We start from the raw sequence: 26,943 nt of genomic DNA on the forward strand, positions 1-26,943 counted from the left end.
TATGCCATTGATGATGTTTATCCTTGATAGTTTTCAGCGTGGAAATACCATTAGTTTTTTTATCGTTTTGTCATTATTTTATGATGTAGTATGTTATAAATCAGTTTCAATAAAATCCATATACGTTATTTGAGAAGTGATTTGGCACATGTCCTCTCTACAATCATTTTCACAAAAGAAATGTGAAATGACTGCTAGAATTGATGACATGGATTTTGGCTAAATATGACATGGACAATCATATTTAATGTTGATTTATATTTTTCATAAAAGTTTTAGAATATGGTAATAATTCATGCATTACATTTAATGTTGATTTATTTTTTGCTAAACTTTTTAAAATCCCCTATATATTAAAGGAGAAGCATTACAACATATTTTTGTAGCCACATGTCATCACCACAATCATTCTTAGAATCCTTAGAAAAATATGTTGGTCCATATAAATATATAATAAGCTTCTTATTAAACTAACCATAAATTAATCATAAATGTTCTTCATTGTTTCCTTAAATAAAAATCACGGAATTACCTATGACAATTAATGATTTTCAATAATAAAGATTTGATAAAAATTAGTCTATTCTCTATCATTTTTTAAAATTTAACTTATTAAAATAAATTAAACAACCACATTAACTATATAATAAAAATTTAGATTTTTTCCAATATGTTATATTTTGAAATTTTAAAAACGAATATAAATGACTAAAGTTGTTAAAAGTCTCACATTGAAATTTTTGTGAGACTTGGTTTAAAATTTATGTTATAATAAGATACAAATGATTACATAAGTAGAAAATCTCATTTAATAAATATTATATATATATATGTATATTAATATTTTAAAAAAAATTATATACCATATAAAATAGATAAGTATTTTAATTTCGAATTTTCTTTGAATTTGTTTGATAAAGATTTTGAACAATTATTAACAACTTAATATTTAGATTTTAAACTTTGCATTCAATGTTTTTAAAATTATCAATTACTAAAACTATTAAACATCCCACAAATTTTTTATTGTTATCATTGATTTAAAAAAATTGTTATAAAGAAATAAAAATGATCAAAAATAATATGAGTATAAAATATTTTTTAACAGAAGTTAATATTAAAAATGTACTATATATCTATGTTAATATCATTTAAACTTAATTTTATACCTTATAAAATAGAAAAAGTGATGTCTGAATTAATAAAATTTATTTAAGTATTTGTACCAATTTAATTATATATATAATAGTTACTAAATATTTAATTATTCAATATATATTTATTATTTCATAATATTTAAAAAAATATAATACTTAAAATAATTTATATATAATATACATCCCGCGCAAGGCGCGGATCTTAACTTAGTATTGTAATAAATCATACATCATCATTAAAATAAACCAGAGTTTAGAGTTTGACATGCACGTTCGTGCAGATTTTTTTCATTTGATAAATATATATTTTTATATTATCATAAAGTTTTTAAATATATGATTTACATTTAGTTTGGATGATTATACAATTTTTGAATTTTTCTTTCTAAATTGATTCAATATTTTATAAATATATATATATATATATTTGATTTTTTGGTAAAATGTTTTATATTTTTTCAACAGATTTTGTTATAATTAAAATAAAAATTAAATTTAAAAAAAATTTATTTATAATTAATATTTTAATTAATTATAAAACTTTCAAATTTTCTAGTAACTTATTTTGTAAAATAATCTAAAGGTTAGTTATATACTAATATAATCTTATATTTTATATATAATTATTTATAGATAATATATTACTGTGACTTTCAAAATAAATAAAATGATAATATATACTTGTAGATATAAATGTTTAAGATTGGTTAGTAATTTTAATTTTTGTATAAAATATTACATAGTTTACAAATTTTAATCCATTTTGATGATGAATGATAATTTATTTAAATGAAATCATTTAAAAAAATATGTTAATCTACCAATTTAATATAATTTCATATATAATTTATAGAACACATCTATTTTAATATAATATAGATTATAATTATATAATTTATTAAATAGCATAGAATTTTTATTTCCTTTTGTTTTATGATAATCTTTTAATTCTCTTTGTTTATCATAAGATTACATTACTAATTACAAAATTATAATTCAATGTTTTATTAAAAAATATTAAAAAAATTTAGTGGGATTTTGTTAGATGTTTTCTCAACAAATTTTATTCTAAATAAAAATAAAATTAAAATTTCTAATTAAATTGATTTATTATTAATATTTATTGATTATTAAGATTTAATGTAAATAATCAAATATTTCATATAAAGTAGTTAATGAAATAGTCCTATTATGACTTGTCAATAGCAGATAAAATATAGGACTCTAAATTAATAGAATAGATATATTCAAATATGGTAATGCAAATTTTGAAATTTTATTTAATTCATAGCTTTGATATGGGCTATGGAGTGCATGAAGACCCTTGATTTTTCAGACGTAGTTTTTGCAACAAACTGTTCTCAACTGGTGAAAATGGTGTCCTCACCTGACGAATGGCCAGCTTTTGCTACAGACTTGGAGGAGTTTCGAGGCAGTAAGAGTTTCTTTCCTTCATTCAAGATTCAACATATACTAAGAGCAACTAATCTAGTAGTGGACAAGCTTGCACGAGGTACTCGAAGTTCCCCTTCAGCTGTGTTCTATGTTGATTCCACCCCACCGGCTTGGCTTTCCGAGTCGGTAGGACCTTTATCTTAGTTTCGTTATTATTGTTGTCAAAAAAAAAATTAATTCTAATTTTTATAATTATACAATTTTTATTCTACAATTTTCTTAAAAATATATAAAATTTTAATCGTAATATCATTAGTTTCTTTTATATATCTTCAATTTCTATAACTATTTTTTTACTTTTAATTTTTTGTAATTATATAATTTTTATATCAATTTTTTATTTATTTTAAATAAGTTAATTTAATATATGTAACAAAAACTGAATTTAATTTAAAATATAAAATTTATTTTAATTTTAATGTTATATTTAATTAAACTGAATTTTCTTATCTGTAAGAAAATAAGAAAATCTACAATATTAATAAAAATAAATTTTTAAATTTTTATAAAAATTATAGTGTAGGAAAACACCTAGTAAAATATTAAAAAAAGTCAGCCAAAATAAATCTTATAAAGTGTTTTTTTTTTTGAACTGATCTTATAAAGTGTTGAATGCACCCTTTCTCATCTATAAAAGAATACACGATATTTTTAGTACATTGGATAATAGTTATATACAAAAGTGGAGATTTTGTCAATCTCACTTGTTGGTGGTATCTTTTCTTTATAAAGATTATTACTACAATCATCTTTTGTTTTTAGTGGAAAATTGGTAATATATTAGTCTTTTTTATACGACTATAGTATTAGAGTGTCTCTTTGAGGGCAGTTTGGATGTATCTGTCTCACTTGTTGAAATATATTACATGCGTTTGCGACACAGACATGTGTACGTATTTCGTATTACGTACCCCTTTAATAGTAGTTGTCTAGAGTTGGTTGACAACAAAAAACAAAAAAAGAGCTAGTATTATGATATTATCCAACTAGTGAGACTGCAACATCCAAACTACCATTTAAAAAAAAGAAAGACAACACTCTTATACAAAGACTAATAACCAAAAAGATTACAACATTAAATCAGTTAGTCAGTTACATCGTTGCTTTGGCAGTTGACAACTGTTCTCTCTCTCTCTCTCTCTCTCTCTCTCTCTCTCTCTCTCTCTCTCTCTCTCTCTCTCTCTCTCTCTCTCTCTCTCTCTCTCTCTCTCTCTCTCTCTCTCTCTCTCTCTCTCTCTCTCTCTCTCTCTCTCTCTCTCTCTCCCCTTCAACCAAGAGAAATAATGGTTAATGTTTCTAATGGTCATGAGTCAACTTCCAGCAACAAAAGGTACAGACGGTCGCAGAGAGTCATAAACGTCCCTTGTTTCCCTGTATTTACCGGACGGGGTCAAAACCAAAACTTGGAAAATCACGAGGAAGCTTATTTGGAGCCCGGTGAAATCGAAGAGAACCGAGAAGAATGGGTGATCGCGATCAAAGACAAGATGAAGCAAACACTTAGAGAGGACGCTACAACAAGCTGGGATAAGCTCTGTATCTACAGAGTTCCACATTACCTACAAGAAAACGACAAGAAGTCCTACTTCCCTCAAACGGTCTCGCTTGGACCATACCATCATGGAAAAATACATCTCATGCCCATGGAGCATCACAAATGGCGTGCGGTGAATAAGGTCATGAAACGTAACAAGCAACAGATTGAAATGTACATTGACGCCATGAAACAGCTCGAGGAGAAGTCTCGTGCTTGTTACCAAGGTGCCATTTATATGAGTAGTAATAAGTTCACACAAATGCTTGTTCTCGATGGCTGTTTTGTTCTTGAGCTCTTCAGGGGAACCGTTGACGGATTCCCGGAAATCGGGTACGTGTTGTTACCTAAATTTTCTGGTTTATAGGCTATTTAGAGCATCAATAGTCTCTCATAACTCATAAGTCTATTTAGAGCAACAATAATCTTTAAGCAAAAAAAAAACAATAGTCTCATAAGAATTTCTTACAAAAAATAATAATAAACAGAAATATAAAATACTCCATAAAACCACTGAATTATATTTTTATTTTTAAACTAGTATCCAAAAGAGAAAAATTCAAAATAGCATTAAATAAAGATAAATACTCTTAAATAACCATAATAGTTTTTTCACAAATATAGTTCTAAGGATCAAAATGATCAAATGTTTCATTAAAGAGGTAAATATACATTTATACCCCTAGGCTTATAGACTTTATGGTTTAAAGTTAAGACATGACATTTTGGGTTGAAGTTTAAAATTTTTATAAATAAAAAATTAAAATTAAAGTTTTAAAAATAGTTTCAAAAATTATTTTCAAATTTCAAAAAAAAAAAGGATGAAAACATATAATTCAAAATTATAAAAAAAAAATTTTTTATAATTTAAAGCAAGGGATATAATAGTCTTTTGGCTCTTTAATGAAACTTATTTTGGTGATTTTTCTTCTTAATGGCTTTTTTTGTGAAAAAACATAAAAATGGTCTATTTGAGAGAATAGCCCTTACATAAATTAAAAATATTATATTTTATATCTAGGGGATGAAGTTAGAGTAATTTATTTAGTTTACACTTAAATTAATGTACTATCTTGAATATTTGTGCTATTTTAGGGATTTACCTTAACAAGTAAAAGAAATATAAATAATAAGTTCAGAATTACTTTTCAGTTGAAAAACTTTTAAAATAGTTAGAGAAGAACTAACTGTCAATTTTTATTGGTACCATTCTTGTAAAATATTGAGTTTTAGTCACATAATATTTAATGTTGAAAACAAGCACTTTGAACATACTGATAACTATGACTTTTACTGTGTGTAATGTGAAATAATAATTTTTTTAATATAATATTATTTTTGTCAAAATAAAATTTTATTTTACGATAGGAAAGTATTATTTTATATTTTGACTTTATCGGTATGGAAAAATAAAAACATATTTTTTCTGTGGTTATTATTTTTTATTTCGTTTAACAGTTTCATTTTGATTTTATTTAAATTTCAGTAGAGTAAAGATTACATTTTATAGAAATAAAGCATGAATTTATATTATATTACATTTAAAGATTATTTATTTTTAATATATCTCTTATTACCTAGTTTAATATATCTATTAATAAATTTAAATAATATAATATTCATGCATTATGCACATAAATAATAATTTTAAATACAATATATTTAATTTTATTTTAAAAAGTACTTTACATTTTTACTTTATTATTTTTATATTTTAACTTCATTGGTTTAGAAAAATAAAACCATAAATGTAATATTTTGTAATCTTATTTCTTTCGATTTGGCTTAACTATTCCCCTTCTATTTTATTTAAATTTAATAGAGCTTTGAATACATTTTTATAAAACTAAATTAAAATTTATATTATATTATATTGAATGGTTATTTATTTAATGTGTCTATATTTAAAAATATAAAATCTAATAAAATTTGAATTTCTAGTTGTTTTAGTTAAAATATGTTAAACTGGTAAAAATCAAAATTTTAATTAATATAATGAGCCAATAAATGTAAATAAAATTTTAATCATTTAACTGTGAGGAAAACAATTATAAGGAATTCTAACTTTACATTAAATTTGATAACACTTTTACAGTGTAGCTTTCAATGATAACCATTTTCATAAAAGCTTTAAATTTACTATGAAAAAATAAAAATAACTCTTCTAAATTATTTCTAAATGTTTAAGAATTATTTATAGAAGTTTATAACTCAACCCCACCCCTGAATACTAAACCTAAACATCAAACACTAAACATTAAACACAAATATTATATTTTTTGATTGAGTGTATTTTCGAAAATCGTATCCAACTTAATGTTATTCAAATAATATTGCAAAAATTTATTTGATTAGTGTTGCTTTAATTTTGTTTTTGTTGATGTACACTTACAGCTAATTTTAATAATATATATACAAAATATGATATATAAATTGATGTAAAAATATATCGTAATTATATTTAGTTTATCTTATTTTAATATGATATATATATATATATATATATATATTAATTTAATGATATATTAGTTTATAATTTTAATATTTATATAGTTTTGCCAAAATAAATATTTATACAAAAAGTGATATCCCCATATATATTAATTGAGAAATCACTTAAGTGACTTGTGCTGACGTGTGGCTCATATGAGAGATTTCCAATTTTTTTTTTTTTTGTCATCCACTTAACAGATTCATATTGACTCTGTCAACCAAACTGAGAGATTTCCAATTAATTGTTATAATTTAGTTTGTTGGTGGTTTTTAATTTTTTATTTATTTACTTAAAGGTTTTAAAAGGAAACTAACCCTAGAATTACCTAATCTAATATATGTTTTCAAACATAAAATTAAACATCTTAAATATAGATAAATTAATACAATTTATTTATCGAAATAATTAAATATCATAGATTACATTATATAAATTGTTAATATACATTTAAATACATATGATACTACAGAAACAATTATAAAAAACAGTTTTTAATCCCCTATATATTAATTGAGAAGTCACTTAAGTGATTTCTGCTGGTGTGTCGCTCATAGGAGATTTCCGATTAATTGTTATAATTTGATTGGTTAATGGTTTTTAATTTTTATTTATTTAATTAAATTTTTTTAAAGAAAACTAACCCTAAAATAACCTAATCTAAAACATGTTTCCAAACATACAATTAAACATCATAAATAGAGATGAATTAATACAATTTATTTATAGAAACATTTAAGTATCATAGATTACATTATATAAATTGATAATATACATTTAAATACATATGATACTACAAAAACAATTATAAAAATGGTTTTAATATATTTATATTAGAAGTGAATACAATAATTCATAGATCCAGAAAACGAATTAATGTAAACCTAATAATATTAATTAAACTCACTCATTCACTCTATATATATATACATATATATATATATATATATATATATATATATATATATATATATATATATATATATATATTCTATATATTCTAAAAAAATTCAGATGAATGCAAAACAGTCAAATATATAATTTTAAAAAACTCTCATCATTTTCTAATTACAGTGTGATATCATAGATAAGTTATCACTTTTAGGAATGATTAAAATATTTATATATTTTAAAACATAAAAATTATACGGCAAGTCATTTAAAATTATATTAATTAAGAAATGTTGTTTAATTCACCTATTAATATAAACAGATGAATTACAATTATTATATGGTAAGTCACTAAAAATTATATTAGAAGGTAATTCAATAAAAATTCTTAAATAGTAAGTAATTTAAAATTAAATTAATCAAAGTATTTTTCACATGCTTTTCCTAGAGTTAATACTCTATTAATATAATTCATATAGCTTTGATTATAATAAAATTAGCATGCTTGTTTTGAATAGTAAAAAAATAAAGGAAACATAAATAAAAAAACATGAGGGAAGAATAATAAAATATGTTTGTTGTGTTCTTGATTCTTTTATATTCTTATGTATTTGTCCAGATGCATGTATTTTTGTGTTACTATAAATGTGAATTAATTAGTTTTATGTATTTTTAAAACATTGTGATAAATTAAGTAAGAAAGATCAATAAAAATGACATGTTCTACAAATGTTAATGTTAAAGATAGAAAATATAAGATAAATTGCAAGTAGGATAAATTATTTAAAATAATGAGATTTATATTTTGTGGTATAATAAACTTTTAAAATTTACAATAATATAAGCGTTTACAAAAAATCTTCATGATAAAAGCCTTTGATCATTGTATTGGTTCTACACAAAAAAAAAACTCTCTTTTTTATTTCTTGAAAGTTAGAGTATTCCCGGTTTCTCACGTGTTAAAATAAAAAATAAAATAATTCTACAACTAATTATCTGAATTAATTATAATATTGCTTTTCTGTAAGAGAAATATTTGTAATGACTAATATTTGCGTTGAACTATTTTAAATCTCACAGATCTTCTAAAAATATATACTGAAATTTTTGATTATCTAACTATTTGAAATTAAAATTTAAAATTTTAATTATTATTCAAAAATTATAACAATGTAAATATAATATATATTTTTTATATAATATAATTACCCGCAAAATTGCGGACAAACACCTAGTATGAGTTAATAGTCATTACCATATTAAAAAAAAACTTGCCAAAATTATAAATTCTTACAAGAAAAATTTGTACATGTCATAATTAGGTATATGCCTTCTCGTCATTTTTCAAACGCCATGGTATCATTTTTTGTTGAAATTGAATAATACTGATGACATATATGAAAATTACTACACAAAAAATGTCTAAGGGATGATGAAATTATATGTTTTTCTTTTGATGATTTTATATGTTGTTAAACCTGATAGTCTCAGAGCCAGTTATTTAAACAACTGACTCTGTTTTTTTATTTCTTTTTGCCGAGTAGATATGAACTTAATGACCCGGTTTTTGCTATGCGAGGATTGATGCATTCTATTCAACGTGACATGATAATGTTGGAAAATCAACTTCCTTTGTTCGTTCTTAACCGGTTATTAGGGCTACAGTCGGATACACAGAACCAAACCGGTATAGTGGCTGAAGTAGCTGTTCGATTCTTCAAACCACTAATGCCGACGAGCAAGGCAGTGACTGAAAGGGACCAGTTAAAACTCATGAACTGGCGGAGAAAATTGGTTGACAATGGCGAGCTCCATTGTTTGGATGTTTTTCATGGAAGTATCTTCCGGACCTTCCAGTCTAGTACTCGGACACCGTATCAGACAACTAGACGGTATATGTCGTTTCGGAATATGAGCATGGTGGACAAACGACAACAACAACTGATACATTGTGTGACAGAACTGAGGGAAGCTGGTGTTAAATTCAGGAGGAAAAAGACCAACGAGCTTTGGGATATTGGATTCAAAAACGGTTATCTAGAGATACCCAAACTACTAATCCATGATGGTGAGTTAACCTCTCTTTTCTATTTTAACTTTTTATTCCTTCCCCACTAATGTTTTACTACATTTTCTTTTCTTTATTTATCAATATTAGTTTTAAGATTTTACATCTTGACACCCACTTTTCATTTATACGGATAGGCGAATATATTCGTTAAAAATTCAGATTTGATACCTACTCTAGAAAAATAGTATTTCAAAACAGTTTTATTCCACATACTTTTTTTGTAACAGTTTTATTCCACAAACAAATTTGACATTTTAAAACTCAAGATTAATTGACTGCCTTTGTATCCATTATATATTTGTCAGATACAACTCCATTTTCGATGTGAGACATATTCTACCATCTCATAATCTTTTTCTGTTTTCTAGCTTCAGTATAATATACTTAACTATAGAACACCAACCTCTTTAAAGTTACAAAACACACCATGGTATCTCGTGTTTCTTGTAGGTACCAAGTCTCTCTTCTCAAATCTTATAGCTTTTGAGCAATGTCATATCCAGTCGAGCCACAACATAACATCTTACATAATCTTCATGGATAATCTAATAAACTCTTCTGAAGATGTTAGCTACTTGCACCACTGTGGTATCATTGAGCATTGGCTAGGGAGTGATTCCGAAGTTGCAGATTTGTTCAACCGGTTATGTAAAGAAGTGGTTTTTGATCCACAAGATAGTTACCTATCTCAACTTTCCAGTGAAGTTAACCGTTATTATAGTCGTAAGTGGAATTCTCTAAAGGCTACCTTACGACACAAATACTTCAATAACCCTTGGGCATATTTCTCCTTTTTTGCTGCAGTTACTCTGCTAGTTTTCACATTTTCTCAGAGTTTTTATGCTATTTATGCATATTATAAACCACCACCAAAGAGCTAGCTACGGGCGTATTTCTCACATTTTCCTAAGAGTATTCTCAGACACCAGTATATATATATTCTGTTCGAACCTCCAAAGTGCAACGAAGGCGTGTGTGGATAGCATATTATAAATTGTTGTTACAGAACTCTGGCTCCTTAATTCGTATGTCGCTCGAGGTTATCCTCGCTGGCTATAGGATTAGGATCTCTTTGACAAGGAAAATGATTATCATATGTAATAAATAATATGTAGTGTTTGAATATTCAGTATCACACTATGGAAAAGAAAAGAAAATACATTTTTAACGTCTAATTAATTATTCTATTACAATACATAAACGATTCTACAGCCGGCAATTCTACCACCATATGATAATGCACGTCTGACTGCATCATTCCGAGCTACCCTGTGAGATCCATGTTCGATGATTTTGAAAACCTCTTATAATCTCTTTTCTCCATAATCTGCATAATTTGTGTTTTCTGGGGTTTGAACCCCATATCTCCTGGTGTACAAGCATTAATAAACCCTTAGTCAAACCATTGAACTAAAGGGGATTCCACAAAAAAAATATGTTTCATTGATCTTTTTCATTCAATTTTAGTATTACTAGTTCAGAGAATTTGTAAAATACGACTCAAAACTTGATTTTGATCTCAAAAGTATACCCAAACTTGAATCAAATGCAAAAATAACCCAAATGCCTAGTGAAATTACAATCAGCCCCTTATAACTAAACAAAAAACAATAATTTATTTTTATGAATATAATCTCGTAAAGTTTTATGAGGTCTTGTAAGTCTTCAGAGGTTCTATAAGTCTTCTGGAAAACTTTCAGAAAGTCTTCTCATATAGTAGATCTTAAAATAATTTATATATTTTATAAAAATATTTTGATGCAGAAAAATTGAAATCATGTAATTATATACATTTATAAATTATATAAATTAAGATCTAGTAAAATTGAATTGTCTTCAACATAGACGAGTGAATGTAGTGTGTTACATGATATTCTTTGGTTAAGAGTTTGGTAACATATGTTGTAGTATTGCATGTATTCTTAGGGTTAGATTTTGGAAGCTTAACTTTTTTTTGAAAAATTAAATTTAGACTTATATGTGTTTAGTTTTGTGTATATTAAACACTTTTAAAGTTGATTTTAAGTTTTATGAGGTGTTTGTTTCTAGTTAGTTGGTTATTTTGAGTTTAGGGTTTAAGTGACTTAAGTCTTCCAACAAATAGTAAACTAGAAGACTTCCGCAGAAGTCTTATGGGTGAATAATAAATTTAGGGTCTAGAATACTTTCAAGTAATTTTTTTTTAGGAATTCTTCTATTAGAAGACTTACTTGAAAGTCTTCAGAATCAAAAATATGTAATCTTATTGGAATTTTTGTTTCAATATATAAAGAAAATTTAAATATTTTTTCTCTTCCTCTCAAATGGCTGCAACAAAAATGTAATGTTTCTCATTCTAAAAATCTTCAATCTCTCTCTAATCTCCTTGAACTTAAAAAAAAAACTTTATAACAATTTATCATTTTTATCTCATGTCTTTCTCACTGATTTATTTTGTTTTTACGGGTTTTTCATTACATGGTTCTCATCTTCTGCTTATTTAAAGGTATAGCTCTTACCTTTTGAAATTTTTTTTTGTTGTTTTAAGTTATTATCTTATTTTTGAAAATTTTCAATATTTGAAGTCATTTGAATACTTTTTGATATGCAGGTTTTTCATATCTGAGACAGACTTGGGATACTTTACAAGGAAGTCTTCTCGGAAGTTTCCTAACATTTAATGCACTAGAAGACTTCTAATTCAGATGGACTCTTCTCCCATGTCAAGTGGAGTCCAAGTTTGTCTTTGTGGAGGAATGGTCTAAAATAGTTTTGTTTATTGTCTGCCTTGTGATTTATAGGTTTACTCTTTTAGTTGTAAATTTTTTTAATAAACTTGAAGAGATATAAATGAATTTATTTTGGTATTTATGTTCATGTCTACAATATTATCTTGCCAAAAGTACATTATTGAAGTTATTCATACAACTTCAATAGCAAAACACAATAACACAAAAATTAGTCAAATTTGCTACAATTAAGGAAGAGACTCTTCAAGCAAACATAGTCAAATTCACAAAACATCAAGCATTATTTAAGTTCAAACATATAACAGTTTCACTAGAAGTCTTCTGGGAAGTCTTGTCGGAAGACTTCTCGGAAGACTAAAATTTCAAGTGGGAGACTTAAATTTTAAGTGAAAATTGAAATTTCAACTTTCATAAAAGTTAAAAAGTATATCTTATGATCTAAGAAGACACATTAAATCATATGACTTGATATTCTTGAAGTTACTTAAAACTTTTGAAAGTTAAAAAAAACATATCTTAAAGTTACTTAACAAGTTTACAAAAACTAATGTAGAAGACTTACGTGTAGAAGACTTCCACGAAAGTCTTCTCTTATTAGCTAGAAACTTTAATAAACATGAATGTTATTAACCTCATAATTATCACCAAATAAGTTATCAGTTTCACTCAGTCGGCTCAATATTGACAAATATACATGAATTAACAAGAAAATGTTAAAAAGTCTTTATAGTTTTAGAGAAAATGAAAGTTTATTAAACATTGACATAGAAAACTTCCATAGAAGTGATCCATTTAGGTTCTTTTTGAAAATGAAAATTTATAAAGGAAGATTTCAAGGGAAGTCTACTCTACAGCAGACTTCTTTGAAGTCTTCCTTTGTAAATATTGGCTTACTTTTGTTTTTTAAAAAAATCTCGAAAATACCAGAGAAGATTTCCATGTAAGTCTACTTCTAAGATAAACATGTTAGATTTTCAATTGACCGAAATTTGTCATAAGTTTGACTTTTTCTAGAAGACGTACATGGAAGTCTTCTAGCAAAAATAAAATATTAAGTTTTATTTTTCAGGTGTAAAACTTCCATGTAAGTCTTCTCAGGTTACTTTTGCAATTGAAAAATAAAACTTTAACATTTAATTTTTACTAGAAGAATTCTATGTAATTCTTCTGCCGGAAGACTTACACAAAAGTCTTCTGTTATAACCAAAAGTTTGACCAGAATCTCGGAATAAAACTCTGGAAGACTTTTGTGTAAGTCTTATCTCGGAAAATTTACATGGAAGTCTTATAAATAAAATTAAATATTTAAGTGTTATTTTTTAATTGCAAAACTAACCTAAAACGACTTACACTGACAGTGATATGACTTCCACCAACAGTTCGGAAGACTTCTTCGGAAGTCTTCTAGAAAGAGTCAAATTTCTAACACAATTCGGTTAATTGCAAAACTAACATGCTTATCCGAGAAGATTTACATGCAAGTCTTATCTGGTATTTTCGAGATTTTTTGTTAACAAGGAAAATTTGGAAGACTTATAGGGAAGTCTTCTCTAAAAAACAGACATAAAGTCAATTGCAAAACTAACATTTGCATTGACCAAAAGACTTCTGTATAAGTCTTCTAGTTGTAGAAAACTTACACGAAAGTCTTATAATGAACAGATTTGGAAAAAAAATCAAAAATCATTGTTAGATCCAATGAGGTTCATGTTTAGCTTTTCCAAGCACACATCACTTCTTAATGAAAGTTACTCACTCGTATTTGACCAAGAATCATGAACTTTGGTAACTCTAGTAAGCTTATAAATTTTTGAAATAAAAGTTGGAATTTTAGGATGAAATAAAAGAGGAAGTGAAAGGAAATGGTTTGTGTGTGTAAGAAATAATAGTATGAAGATGTAGATGTTGATTTTAAGTGCATTTAGAGCTTGAAATTGTTTGTTCATGGTGAATGATGTATTGATGACAATGACAATGTTGTAAAAAAAAGTAAGATGAAGATGACTGAGTCAAACAAACATTTTCGGAATTTTTTTTAAAAAAGTAACGGTATTTTTGTGAATAATCTAAAATTTTGGGGTGAATATGGGAAATGAAAATTCTAAAATATCAGGAATGTTTTGTGTTTGACTTTGAGTTATGAGTCATTTTTGCAATAAAAACCCTTCTAGTTTTCATTTTTTCGTTACATTTTCTAATGTATTCTATTCAAAATAAAACTATTACTTCGTACCATTTAGAATTTCAGATTTTTATAATAGTTAATCTACTAAAAACATTTTTACAAAGTTGATTTGGTCGATATATAGTTGTTTGGAAGCCTGTCCAACTAATAAATACTACTATTAAATAACTGGAAGAAATAGCAAAAAATAGTGATGAAAATTCCACCGCTATGCATAATGGCAACTGTCTGATTGTATTATTAAATGTTTTATAGAAGTCTTTTGAGAACTCTTCTAAAGTCTGAATCAGATCTGAAAATACATGCATATTCAAAAATATTAAATAGCATAAAAAAGGAAAAAAATTCAAAATACTTTTTTATGCTTAAATAATAAATAAAATAGTCACATTAGGTCGAATATACAACTTTTAAAATTTAACATATAAAATACACCAAAATACATATTAAAAATTTATAGATCACCTTTAAAAGAAAAAAAGATGAGAACCTTGTAATGAAAATTCTGCAAAAACAAGATAAATTAGTTAGAAAACTAAGAAATTAATATAAAATTTGGTGTTTTCATGTTCAAATAGATTAGAAAGAAATTGTAGAGTTTTAAAGTGAAAAATATTAAATTTTGTTGGAGTCATCTGAGAGGAAAAAAAAGAATGTATAAATTTTTTATATATATATGAAGACAAAAATTCCAATTAGATTAAATATTATCGATGAGAGAAGACTTCCCAAGAAAAATTTTAGACCTTGAAATCAAATAACTAACTAAATAGCAAAAAAGAAAACACTTCATTAAACCTAAAATCAACTTTTAAACTGTTTAATACACAAAACTAAACTCATATATGTCAAATTTAATCGTTTTTCTTTAAGTTAAGATTTCAACATCTAACCCTATAAATACCAACAATACTATAGCATATATGTTACCAAACTCTACACCAATGACTATCATGAATCAGTCTACATTCATTCATCTGTGTTGAAAATAATCTAATTTTAGTAAAAGTAAATTTACATCGTTTAGAAATATTTAGATTTACATGATTTAGATATTTTCCCTATCAAATACATTTTATAAATTACATTTAAGATCTAATACACGAGAACACTTCTGGAATACTTCACTTTAGATGGAAAACCTAAATTTTACTAAAATTCAGACATAAAACCTAAATTCTAGCACAATTTAGGCATGACCATTTCAAAAGATTTTTTGGGAAGTCTTCCAAACCCTAAACTAATCAAATAATTAACTAAATAGAAAAAAAATTCATTAAACTTAATATCTACTTAAAAAGTGTTTAATATACACAAAACTAAATATATGCATGTCATTTTTTAAAATTATGATACCAAAATCTAACCCTAAATACAAACAATACTATAACATATGTTACCAAACCTAAACCAAAAACTATCATAACTTAATCTACATTCACTCATCTGTGTTGAAAACAATTCAATTAAATTAAATATAATTTACATCATTTTGAAATGTTTGTAATTACGTGATTTGAATTTTTTTACCTCAAATATTTTTTATAAAAATAATAAATTATTTTAAAGATCTAACGTACGAGAAGGCTTACAAAAAAGTCTTCTCAGAGATCTCCAGTGTAAGGTTACAGTGGTAAAACTAAATACATATTTTTTGTTCGGTCACAAAAGAGATGTGTAATTTCACTAGTCATTTGGGTTAATTTTGCATTTGATTGAATTTGGGGTACACTTTTGTATTTAAAATCAAGTTTTGAATCATTTTTGGCAAATTTCCCTAAATTGTACTGATGTAACTTTATAAAATATTTTTATTTACTATGAAATAAAGCTCTTTACAACTATTTTTTACTGTAAGATTTTTTTTTTAAAACAGAAAAATTAATTTAAATCCATTAAAACCAAATCTAGATCTAAATATCTTGATTTTAAATCTGGATATCCAAACATAGATCCGTATTTTTACAATGTATTAAATTTTTAATTATATTAATAATTATATTTGATATAGAAATATTTTTACATAAAATTAACCTTCTATGACTATATTTTAATTTTTATAATATTATATATATATATAAATCTTGTATAATATTTAATTTATGCATTACTTTTAGAATTTTAATATTTTAAATATATATATATATATAGATTTTTTTTTTAACTATCCCCTATACTATATTTGTGAAGTGAATTTGCCACATGTCCTTTTTACAATCAATTTCACAAAACAAATATGAGATGACTACTGAAATTGATGACATGTCTTATAACTTAATATGACATGGATAATTGCATTTAATGTTAATTTATATTTTTGGTAAACTTTTTAAAATATGGTAATAACTCATATATTACATTTAATGTCAATTTATATTTTTGATTTTTTTTTTAGAATATGGAAATAACTCATAAATCATCATTAAAATAAATATATTCAAATATAGCATTATAAATTTCGAAATATAATTTAATTATATATTTTTAAACTATACAATTCTATTACTAAAATTTTCAAAAATGTATATAATTTTTTTAGAAAACTCTAGACTATATTTGCGAAGTGAATTTGCCACATGTCTTTTCTACAATCAATTTCACAAAACAAATATGACATAGCTACTGAAATTGATGACATGTCTTATAACTTAATATGACATGGACAATTGCATTTAATGTTAATTATATTTTTGGTAAAGTTTTTAAAATAGGGTAATAACTCATATATTATATTTAATGTCAATTTATATTTTTGGAATTTTTTTAGAATATGGAAATAACTCAAAAATCATCACTAAAATAAATATATTCAAATAGGACATTATAAATTTTTAAATTTAATTTAATTATATATTTTTAAACTATACAATTTTATTACTAAAATTTTCAAAAATGTATATAATTTTTTTAGAAAATTATAGAAATTTAATCGTAAAATCATTTTTTTTATATATCTACGAAATTTATAAATATTATTTAATTTTGATTTTTGGTAATTATGCAACTTTTACAAATTTATTTAATTAAAATAAATAGATCAAAAATCTATCTAAGATTATAATTTCAAATATATACATGCATATTCTTAAATATAATTTTTATGTTTAACTAAATCAAATTTATATTAAAATATTAATACGAAAAGAAAATTTACAATATTAATAAAATTTTATTTTAAAATATAATTTATATTTATCTGTTAAAATTTTTTTTGAGATTTTTTTACTACACCTAGTGTTTACGGATATAAACCCAAATACTATGTCTAAATTTCTGAGATATCCGGACCCATCTACCCCTACCCCTAGTAGTCCCCTCCTACAATACTAGGCTTAAGTAAATAAATCCGGAAAACCAAATCTTTAATCAGTTATGAGATTTTGTACTAGTTTCTTTGCGTAGACTAACAACTTAATATATTAAAAACTTACCAAGAGGAATCCATTTCATTGAAATTGAACCCAATAAACGAAAAAAAAAAAATCAAGAAAGTAGTACTACATAGCACTGTTACAGTCGGTCGTGTTCTTGGTCCAGCCTACAACTTGGTCTCTCTATAAACCCAACTTGTTTCGTCAAGTCGCAATCTCATCCACCTCCGAGTTAAAGACAAAACTTGGAAACGTGGTCGTTATGTCTCTGCAATAGAAATTTTAATTCCTCAAACTTTAAAAAAGGCACCAAAACTAATCAAACAGAAAGGTTCATAGTAAGGTAAAACATACCTCAGATATGGAAGAGTCATGATTTTAAGCAAAGATGGGTTTTTGATTACGAAATCACTCCACTCTGTCTTACCAATCTTTCCATCTCGGTCCACATCTGCATCCTCAAATGTCTGTTCACGCAAAAGCAAAAGGCTTGAGTTTTATAAAAGACTCTTTGCTTTGGTATAAGTAGAAGTTGTAATAAACAACAAACCTGATCGAGTATCACTTCTATGGTATCATCAGCTAGTTTCATTTCAGATTCGCAGAGAAGGGCAATCAACATTTGCTTCACCTGCCACAATCAAAAACACGATCATGAACGACCGCAAGGGTTTATTCACTAAATGATGCAAAATCAAGAACCTTCATTCATGATCAGTAGTGAAATGATCTTCGAACACGTTCCAAAACGAAACATCTTAGAAATGTATACCTCTTGGCGTTCAATGAAGCCCGTGCAGTCCATGTCGTATAGCCTAAAGGTAACTGAGATAAAATAGAGACCAACGTGAATAAAAATCACGGGCAAGGCTCCATAGGAACAGCAATAGGTGAGGACTTACAGTCTGTTTTCTCCTCTAGAGAAGCATTAGGATGGAAAACATTGAGTGATCTCACAAAGTCTCCAAAGTCAATAACACCTTTTCGTTTAACATCAAACAAATCAAATATCTGCAAACGAGGGCATTAAGATCAGTCTTTAAGATTAACTAGAAAGTCCTAAAGGTCTGAGAAAGCTTAAGAACTTCTACCCTATTGGCAAACAAATTTTCCTTCTTTCTGTTCTTGAACAAAGCAAGTTGAAACTCTTCCTGCATTACAAGTTGGTCGAGAAATAAGTAACAAAAACCACAAGTGGGCCACCAAAACTTCAACTTTCAACTTTCAAAACCAAACAAAAGAAAAAGAATTATAATTCAAGTCAACTATCAACATTCAATACACAGACTTGTTGAGCAATAAGGAGCCCACAGATAAGCATGGGGGATCCAATTATCGCCTAATAATAAATTGGTTAAAGTCAACAAAGTTGACATATATATTACGGATATTAGTGCATTTAATATTACGTCACTATTCTATACATCAAACTTTCAAGATCCTGCCACGAGGTGCAAACGAATCAATCAACAGCTATCAATTAACAGTTACCTTGTTGATCAAGCCATCGTCAACAACTGAGCTGCTTATGCTCTTGAATAACTCGTACAATGCTTCAACCTCACTCACGCTAACTGAAAAGACAAAAAAAAAAAAAACAATAAGCCAAAGCCGCGAGATTAAACATAAAAATCAAGTAAGTTGCAGATGAAACATACTATTGAATAAGATATAGCTTTTCAAATTGTTTGGAGTACAATAAATAGCCAGGAAAAAAACAGAAAAAATGAGATAAATATAAGGCAAATGGATAAAAGAGTTATCTTTAATAAGCTCATGCTTGAGGGGACATTTAAGCTAAGATAAAGAAACGTGTAGTACAAGTAAACTTACAAGCTGTCTCAGAGGCAAGCTTCACAGGGTTCTCATGACCAGGAAACTCTCTGGCAGCCGTGGAATGTAAACAGCCCATTTACAGATGACAAGTAAAAACGAACAAGAAGAAGCTTATTCGATTAATAGAATCAGCTAATTCAACGAGTTCTGAGACAGTAAAGCTTGGTTGCTAACGTTACTGCCCATCATCATAATCATCTTTAGAATCTACACAACACACAGAACCCCAAAACATTTGAATTACACGACGAACGCTGTAATTGAACAAGTACAAACCCTTGACAAAAGTTTCTCAAGATTAACACGATTCGAAAATTAAATGGAAAATCAAACACGTGATGTATGCACGGCTCCAGAATCTCTCTGAACGCAGAGATTGAAATTGGAATAAACGAAAAAAAGATGGAAAAAAACGAAAATCGGATTTTGTACTTACCACCGAGAGAACGGCTCGGTGAGAGAGAGGTGATGGGATTTACGAGAACGCGAGAGAGAGAGACGACGAAGATCTGTGACGGTGGCAGATGAATGATCTGACGGCTGAGATTAACTGTATATATATTACTGGGCTTTTTTTTCTGGTTCGTCAGAGGCCGATTGAGAAGTTGCGAGGGTTTTATAAGATGACCGTCGTACGTGTGGATGCTTGAACGCGTGCGAAACACCACCCTTGTAATTTTTTTTCCTTAAACCAAAGTACCAAACCCTTGAATTTTTTTTTATTTTTTTACAGTGTTGAAAAATGAACCATTGACATTTATTTACTTTGGATGGTTTTTTTTGTCAGCACTTTGGAAGTTTTATAAAAAATCTTTATTTTGTTTCCTTTTACAAGTTTTCTTAAATGTTGTAATGATGTTGACTTTTTTTCTGTGGAATTACAGTAAATTTGTAAACTAGTAGTGATGAAAAAGAAAATCATAAATATTATACACTAATAACTTTTGAATATTTTTCGATGAATCTTGAATCTCAGCCGGCAGATCATTCATCGAAAAATATTCTAAAGTTATTTGTGTATAATATTTATGATTTTCATTTGGTTCTCTCGTTTTCAGAATCTATGCTGATGCCCGTTATAATTCAAGATCTCGTTATAGATATTGAAACGGGACTTGCTAATATATATATATATATATATATAGATACGAGTCGTGGGTCATATACCTTTTGGGATAAACGAAGGCTCTGATCGGTAACATTGCTTAATCACATACGCATACCATACAAAAATTCAATAGTATTAAATAATTTTCTAATTGATATGGAAATAGTGTAATTAAAAATCCAATAGTATCAAGGGGATACGACTGGTGTCAGGTATGCGAAAATGAAACATATCCACATGTTGGGTTCATATAGAATGTTAGATCTACTTATGAATTATGGTCTGCGTCTTATTAAAAACTAGTGTTCCACCCGTACTGCGTACGGGGAAAATGATTAGCTTATCATATTAATCAGTGTGTTTTGTAGCAAATGTATTGCCAGGTTCATACTAGAGATGGCAAAGGGGAGGCTTGCTCGCGGACCAGACCCGAAAAGGCCTATTGCGGGATGGGATTGGGCACAGATTTTATGGCCCGTTTGTTGGCGGGCCTCGCGGGCATGACCGCGACGTTATTGGGCCGAAGCGGGTTGGGCCTAAGCGGGATGCGGGATAATTGGGTGGCCCGGTTGACTTTTCTGGTTTCGTTTCTTCGGTGATATCAACAATGGCGGTTTCTCGTCTCTGCTTCTCATCTTCTCTGATCGGTGACCAGAACTCATTCACTTCGGTCGTGTCTCTTCTGGTTCTCTTTCGATCTCTTCATCTCTTATATTCACAGAAACTTCTTCACCACTTCTCTTCTTCTTCAACATTTCGACCACAGCACAGCTTCTTCTTGGCTTTTGAGTTTCCGTCAACGAGTCTTCATCTTCGCAAAGGTATATACTCTGTTCCTCTCTGTTGCATTTGCTGTAAGTTTTCACACTGTTGTACCTCCAATAATCCGATCACTGAATCATACCAATCATTAAAGATATTAAGCAAACACAAATAAAAAATATGATGAATAAGTGAATAACAATGTCTCTCGGGAAAGAAGTCTTGCATTGCAAAATCAGGTTTGTGATTAAAGAAAGAGAGAAGATGTGTTTATGTATCAAGATGCAATTACAAAGAAAAATCTCGTACAAATATAAGTAACAGAATTGGGTAGTTATTTTTAGATTGTTGATAATTGGTGATCGTGGTATTGAAAGAAAACGGTCGGCAAAGTGGCAAGAAGAAATATTTTTGATCGGTAACATTGCTTAATCACATACGCATACCATACAAAAATTCAATAGTATTAATTAATTTTCTAATTGATATGGAAATAGTGTAATTAAAAATCCAATAGTATCAAGGGGATCGATTGGTGTCAGGTATGCGAAAATGAAACATATCCACATGTTGGGTTCATATAGAATGTTAGATCTACTTATGAACTATGGTCTGCGTCTTATTAAAAATGTCGAGAGTATTATTACACAATTCTCAGCGATGGTCTAACAACATTGCCAAATACAGAATAGTCTTTTAGATAACCCTTGGTTGATGCTATTTTGTTACATAGATTGTATATATATTCTCTTATAGGATCGTCCAAGAAATATACGGGTCGGGTCGTGCATGGAATATATATATAAAAGATAAACATCAGCTTGATAGTGACATTGAGATACTGCCTAATGAAGAAAGTGAATGCTTTGGTTGGTTTACATAGATTTCAATTTCGTCTCTGTTTCATTTTTTGTAGGTAAAAGAGGAGTATTGATGGCGTAACGGAACGGCTGCATCAGAATTGGAATCACAGAGAAGTTGCAAAATGATCACAATGCAGAATTTTGTTTCGGAAGTTTTTACACTTAGGAAATCACTTGAAGCAGAAAGCGGTTGAATACTAATCCCAATCGAAAAACTTAAAGACATGTTGAACAAAATCATTTTTGTTACTGAAATATAAGAAATTGTCGGAAATACAACCTTCATCGTACCATTTTTCATGTTTACACTAACCAATATTACTCAACTTCTAAAAAGAGAAAAATACATTTATAACACTAGAGTCTTTGGCATGTGAAATTTAAGATTCTAATAAATATATAAATAAATACTTAAAATATAAAAAATTAGTTCTAAAAATAATTTTCATTTTTCAAAAAGCAATTATGAAAAAAATACAAAAAAATTCAAAAAAAATTATAAGAAAGCTAGAATTTGATAAAGTAGAATTTAAAAATATATTTATTTATTTTTAAAAAAATATTTATTTAAATAATAATTTATTATATATATATATATTGAACGAAAATATAAGAATCTTTTGTCTCTTAATGAAGAATGTATTTTTGAAAATGTCTCTTTATTGATAGTAAACCTAAATAATGGTATTAAAAAAATGGTAAACATGAAAATTCTCTTTGAAATATTTAAACTAGCTATAACCATTGGGAGACAAGTTAAAAGATGGATCACTCATTTTAATTTTCAATTTTTTCTTTAAAAAAAAACTAAACTTTATTTAAACACAATTTAACAGATAATTTAATTTTGATTTTCATATAATCATTCTTATATTAACTTGTGTTATTAAATACTATAAATAAAAAGTACATATTAATTATAATTATCAATTTAATAAAACTAAAATATTATAATATATATTTCAAATCATGATTTCGTGTTGTGGGTTATATCAACATATAATTTTGAATACATCTTTTAAAGGTTGTATTGATTTTTTTTTCGTGAATCCTAAACGATAGAATATATATACATTCCAAAATAAGCTTGGTTGTTGCAATGAATAATAATATTTTTATTAACATTTATGTATACATGATGTACACAATGAATAACTAGTTGGACATGTGGGAGAATTACAGAATATTTCCATATTTGAGTTTTGTAGATGGCACCGAAGTACGTATCTTTCCATGTTTGAATTTTGTAGCAATATCCAACTAGTTGGACATGTGGGAAAATTACAGAATCAGCCACAAGCAATGCATGACCACAGGGTTCCCCGTAGGTTCCCCGTCGGTATCATCTAGGTTGAGATCTGGTACATCATCAGCCTCATAAGAGAGGTAACCAAAGAGCGGGGGTATATCAAATTTTTATCACTAATCTTAGATAGTGGCCTAGTCTCCCGTGTGTGTGGGGTAGCAAGAGAAGGTTGGTGAGTAAAATCGTGCATTGGTGCCGGGGTTTACGGGGGTGGTGCGGTTCTTAGTGTACGCGTGGACGCTGATATTGGGTGTACACGTGAATAGGGTGTGGAGGGATCTTCTCTTGATGTACGTGTGTATGCCGATCCGGTTTGTACCTGTGGACTTTCCTCTTGGTGCACACCAAGGAAATATAGGTCTTTCTTCCAATATGTATCATCTTCGCCGGATAAGCGAACAGTATGGTCGAAGGCATTGCTGGTGGTGCACTGGTAGGTTTCGGGGGCTGTTTTAGGTACATGAATCCACACCATAACCTCAGCTCCATCAAACCCACCGAATGTTTCCTCGTCTTCTTATCTATTACAAAATTCCAGATAGAATCGACGGAGGTCCACTCTCCGGGAATAACAAGGCAGTGATCTGCCATGGGGGATCTGCAAGAAAAAAAACAGGTAGCAAATTAGATTATTGGATAAGCATGTCTGGTTATTGGATAAATAGGTTTGTTAGGAGGGGGTTAGACAACAAACTTTTTTTAGCAGCTTAATTTCGACGTGAGCAGAACCGTGAAAAAAAAAGCAGTGAAACCGTGAAAAAAGAAAGAAAAAAAGATGAAGACTGTGACTTTATGCAAACTAGTTAATCTGGCCGTCCATGTAAAAAGACAAAATAAGATCCAATGGTTGAGATATGAGACATATATAAATCTTGTCACAAATCTTAGAATTAATTTGGACCGTTGAGATGGTATATAGATGAGTGGTGGAGGTTTGTTCCCGCTAAAACAATAGTTTAGTTAGTCAGCAAGTTAGTTGCAAGATAACTAGTTTGTTAAAAAAAAAAATAACTAGTTTGTTTAGGTGAAAATGAAGCTGTTAGGATAAATTGACTTGATAGAAAAAAACTGTCTTATTATAAAAAAACTTAAAACTGAATAAAACTGTCTTTCGGTGTAATTCTTTATTAAATCATTATAAAGAGTATTGGACATACAAGCATAATTTTGTGACTGAATACAACATAAATGCGTTTAATTTTAATGTTAATATATAATAATGATAAAGGGATTTTGTATATTTAAATATTTTAGATGCATGCATATATTATATATATGGCATATATCTTAGTTTTTTGACTTTTTCATAAGATATGTACATAACGAGAAACATATATCAACTTAACCAATATGCATCTGAAGTTTATGCACGCATATATTATATCATCATATATGATATATATATTTCCTAAAAATATCAGCTTGATAATATATATAACTATGTGATACACATCCTAAACACATACACACACACACAGATATATATATTGAAAACTCCAATCATCATATAAAATGACTAAGTCCGTTTTTTGTGCTGTCCTTATCATATTTATTCTAGGTTTGTTTGATGTTTAACCATCTTTAAAGTAATCTATTGTTTCTGCTGCAAAAAAGAAAATCGGTACTTATATGTTCTTAAATGACATTTTTTTACAGGATTTATGGCGAATGAGATTCAAGGACAGTTAGGAAAGCTGTGTAAAGAGCCTTTACCACAAACAGATTGTGGTGCCGGCTCATGTGGTGCTCTGTGCCGTCAATTAAAGCATGGAACTGGCCACTGCCTTCGGGGATCCGAAGGAAAATATGTGTGCTTCTGTTATTTTAAATGTCCTTCTTGAATTTTTGTTTCACTCTGTAAAATGGTATCTCACTTTAATGATAAAATGAAAAAGAATGCCTGCTTCTGTTTTTTAAATCCTCTTCTTGAATTTTTTTTTAATTCTCTAAAATGGTATCTCACTTTCTTCTTTTTTTTTTGTCATCATGGTATCTCATTTTAAAGTTAAAAAAATATGAGAAAGAGAAAAAAGTATAATAAAAAGTATCTCATTCGAGAAATTACAAATGTTTTTGTTAAATTTTTTAATGCTGTAGGTTTTATTATAAATTAATTAAATTTAGTTTATATTATAAAATATTAATATTTGAGGGATAAAAATTATAATTGAAAAAAACAAGAGATGTGCTCTAAAATGTATTTTACCATGATTTAATAATTAATCAGTTACAAGGTGTTCCGCCCGCGCATGCAAAAATAAAAAAATTATAATTATATATTAATGCATTCATTCTCCTATATATTAATTGAGAAGTCACTTAAATGGATTTTGTTTATGTGTCATTCATAGGTGAACTTTTAAATTAATTCTCTTAATTTGATTGGTTGTTGGTATTTAATTTAAATTTTTAAAAGAAAACTAGTCCTAGAACTACCTATTCTAATCTATATTACCAAAAAAGATAATTAAACATTTTAAATATAGATGAATTAACATAATTTGTTTATAATAAAAACTAAATGCCATATATTACATTATAGAAATATGGAATATACATATAAATACATATGATATTATATTAACGATTTTAAGCATATTTCTATTAATAGTGGATACAATAAATCATAGATTACAGAGAAATAATTAACCTAAAACTGTGCGGGACAGAACCAATCTCTTGGAGTAGAACTGCGGGCAAACCGATTTGTACAAAGTGTGGTCTCATGTATCATCAAAGGTTCTTTCTCATGTGGCAATGCTTCTTTAGTCAAGGTTTTGCTTCCATATTCTAGCCAGACATGTTCTATTAGCATTTGAAGTTATTGGTTTCTTTCTTCTCGTTGTTGTTTTAGATTTCATTTCATTCTGCGACTAGTTACCTCTGTATTTCTGTCAAAAATTTAAAACTTTAACATCTACACCGGAAAAAAAAATCTTTTCCTTCTCAGCCAAGAATCAGAGACTTGTATACAGAGAGAGAACATAGTTCTTAGAGTTTTCACTTAAGAAATAACTCAGTGAAGCCACTTGTGAGTTTACCGGAAAGGTTAAGATCCGTGAAGGTCGATTCAGTATTTTCTTATAAAGGAAAGATTCTCACCACTGGTGATTCTGATTCTCCACTTCTCATCACCATTAAGAAACTCAATCGAAAGGATGAAGGATTACAGGTAATTATCTCT

General features: G+C 27.6%; 2 protein-coding genes and 1 long non-coding RNA gene across 5 annotated transcripts; 2 read left to right on the top strand and 1 right to left on the bottom strand.

Moving 5' to 3' along the window:
* Positions 1 to 2,984: 2,984 nt before the first annotated feature.
* LOC103853780 (UPF0481 protein At3g47200) lies at positions 2,985 to 16,913 on the top strand. Of its 2 annotated transcripts, XM_009130689.2 has the most exons (4): positions 2,985 to 4,479; positions 9,073 to 9,596; positions 10,050 to 10,322; positions 10,404 to 16,913. In XM_009130689.2, exons 1-4 carry the CDS (start codon positions 3,896 to 3,898, stop codon positions 10,478 to 10,480), a joined length of 1,458 nt encoding a protein of 485 aa, XP_009128937.1. In that variant the 5' UTR covers positions 2,985 to 3,895; the 3' UTR covers positions 10,481 to 16,913. The 2 variants fall into 2 exon arrangements, with proteins under 2 accessions (XP_009128937.1, XP_009128936.1); XM_009130688.2 differs by having other exon boundaries at positions 10,050 to 16,913.
* Positions 16,914 to 17,865: 952 nt separating this feature from the next.
* On the bottom strand, positions 17,866 to 20,312 carry LOC103853782 (calcineurin B-like protein 9). Its single transcript, XM_009130690.3, has 9 exons — positions 20,157 to 20,312; positions 19,718 to 19,927; positions 19,376 to 19,458; positions 18,976 to 19,035; positions 18,787 to 18,895; positions 18,657 to 18,709; positions 18,435 to 18,515; positions 18,239 to 18,351; positions 17,866 to 18,152 (listed from the first exon to the last, which is right to left on the bottom strand). Exons 2-9 carry the CDS (start codon positions 19,794 to 19,796, stop codon positions 18,089 to 18,091), a joined length of 642 nt encoding a protein of 213 aa, XP_009128938.1. The 5' UTR covers positions 19,797 to 19,927; positions 20,157 to 20,312; the 3' UTR covers positions 17,866 to 18,088.
* A 282-nt stretch (positions 20,313 to 20,594) lies between these two features.
* On the top strand, positions 20,595 to 25,764 carry LOC103853783. Of its 2 annotated transcripts, XR_004455605.1 has the most exons (3): positions 20,595 to 21,649; positions 22,507 to 25,317; positions 25,416 to 25,764. It is a non-coding gene; the product is annotated as an uncharacterized LOC103853783 (long non-coding RNA). The 2 variants fall into 2 exon arrangements; XR_630359.2 differs by having other exon boundaries at positions 21,062 to 25,317.
* The last annotated feature ends 1,179 nt before the right edge of the window (positions 25,765 to 26,943 follow it).

The sequence above is a fragment of the Brassica rapa genome, chromosome A02 (genome assembly GCF_000309985.2).
Source record: "Brassica rapa cultivar Chiifu-401-42 chromosome A02, CAAS_Brap_v3.01, whole genome shotgun sequence".
Taxonomy (NCBI): Eukaryota; Viridiplantae; Streptophyta; class Magnoliopsida; order Brassicales; family Brassicaceae; genus Brassica; species Brassica rapa.

Coding starts and splice junctions, on each gene's coding strand:
- LOC103853780 (XM_009130688.2), top strand. CDS start 3,896: ATGGTTAATGTTTCTAATGGTCATGAGTCAACTTCCAGCAACAAAAGG. Junction 4,480..9,072: donor GACGGATTCCCGGAAATCGG/GTACGTGTTGTT, acceptor TTTGCCGAGTAG/ATATGAACTTAATGACCCGG. Junction 9,597..10,049: donor CAAACTACTAATCCATGATG/GTGAGTTAACCT, acceptor TGTTTCTTGTAG/GTACCAAGTCTCTCTTCTCA.
- LOC103853782 (XM_009130690.3), bottom strand. CDS start 19,796: ATGGGCTGTTTACATTCCACGGCTGCCAGAGAGTTTCCTGGTCATGAG. Junction 19,459..19,717: donor GCTTGCCTCTGAGACAGCTT/GTAAGTTTACTT, acceptor TTGTCTTTTCAG/TTAGCGTGAGTGAGGTTGAA. Junction 18,516..18,656: donor GCTTCATTGAACGCCAAGAG/GTATACATTTCT, acceptor TGATTGTGGCAG/GTGAAGCAAATGTTGATTGC.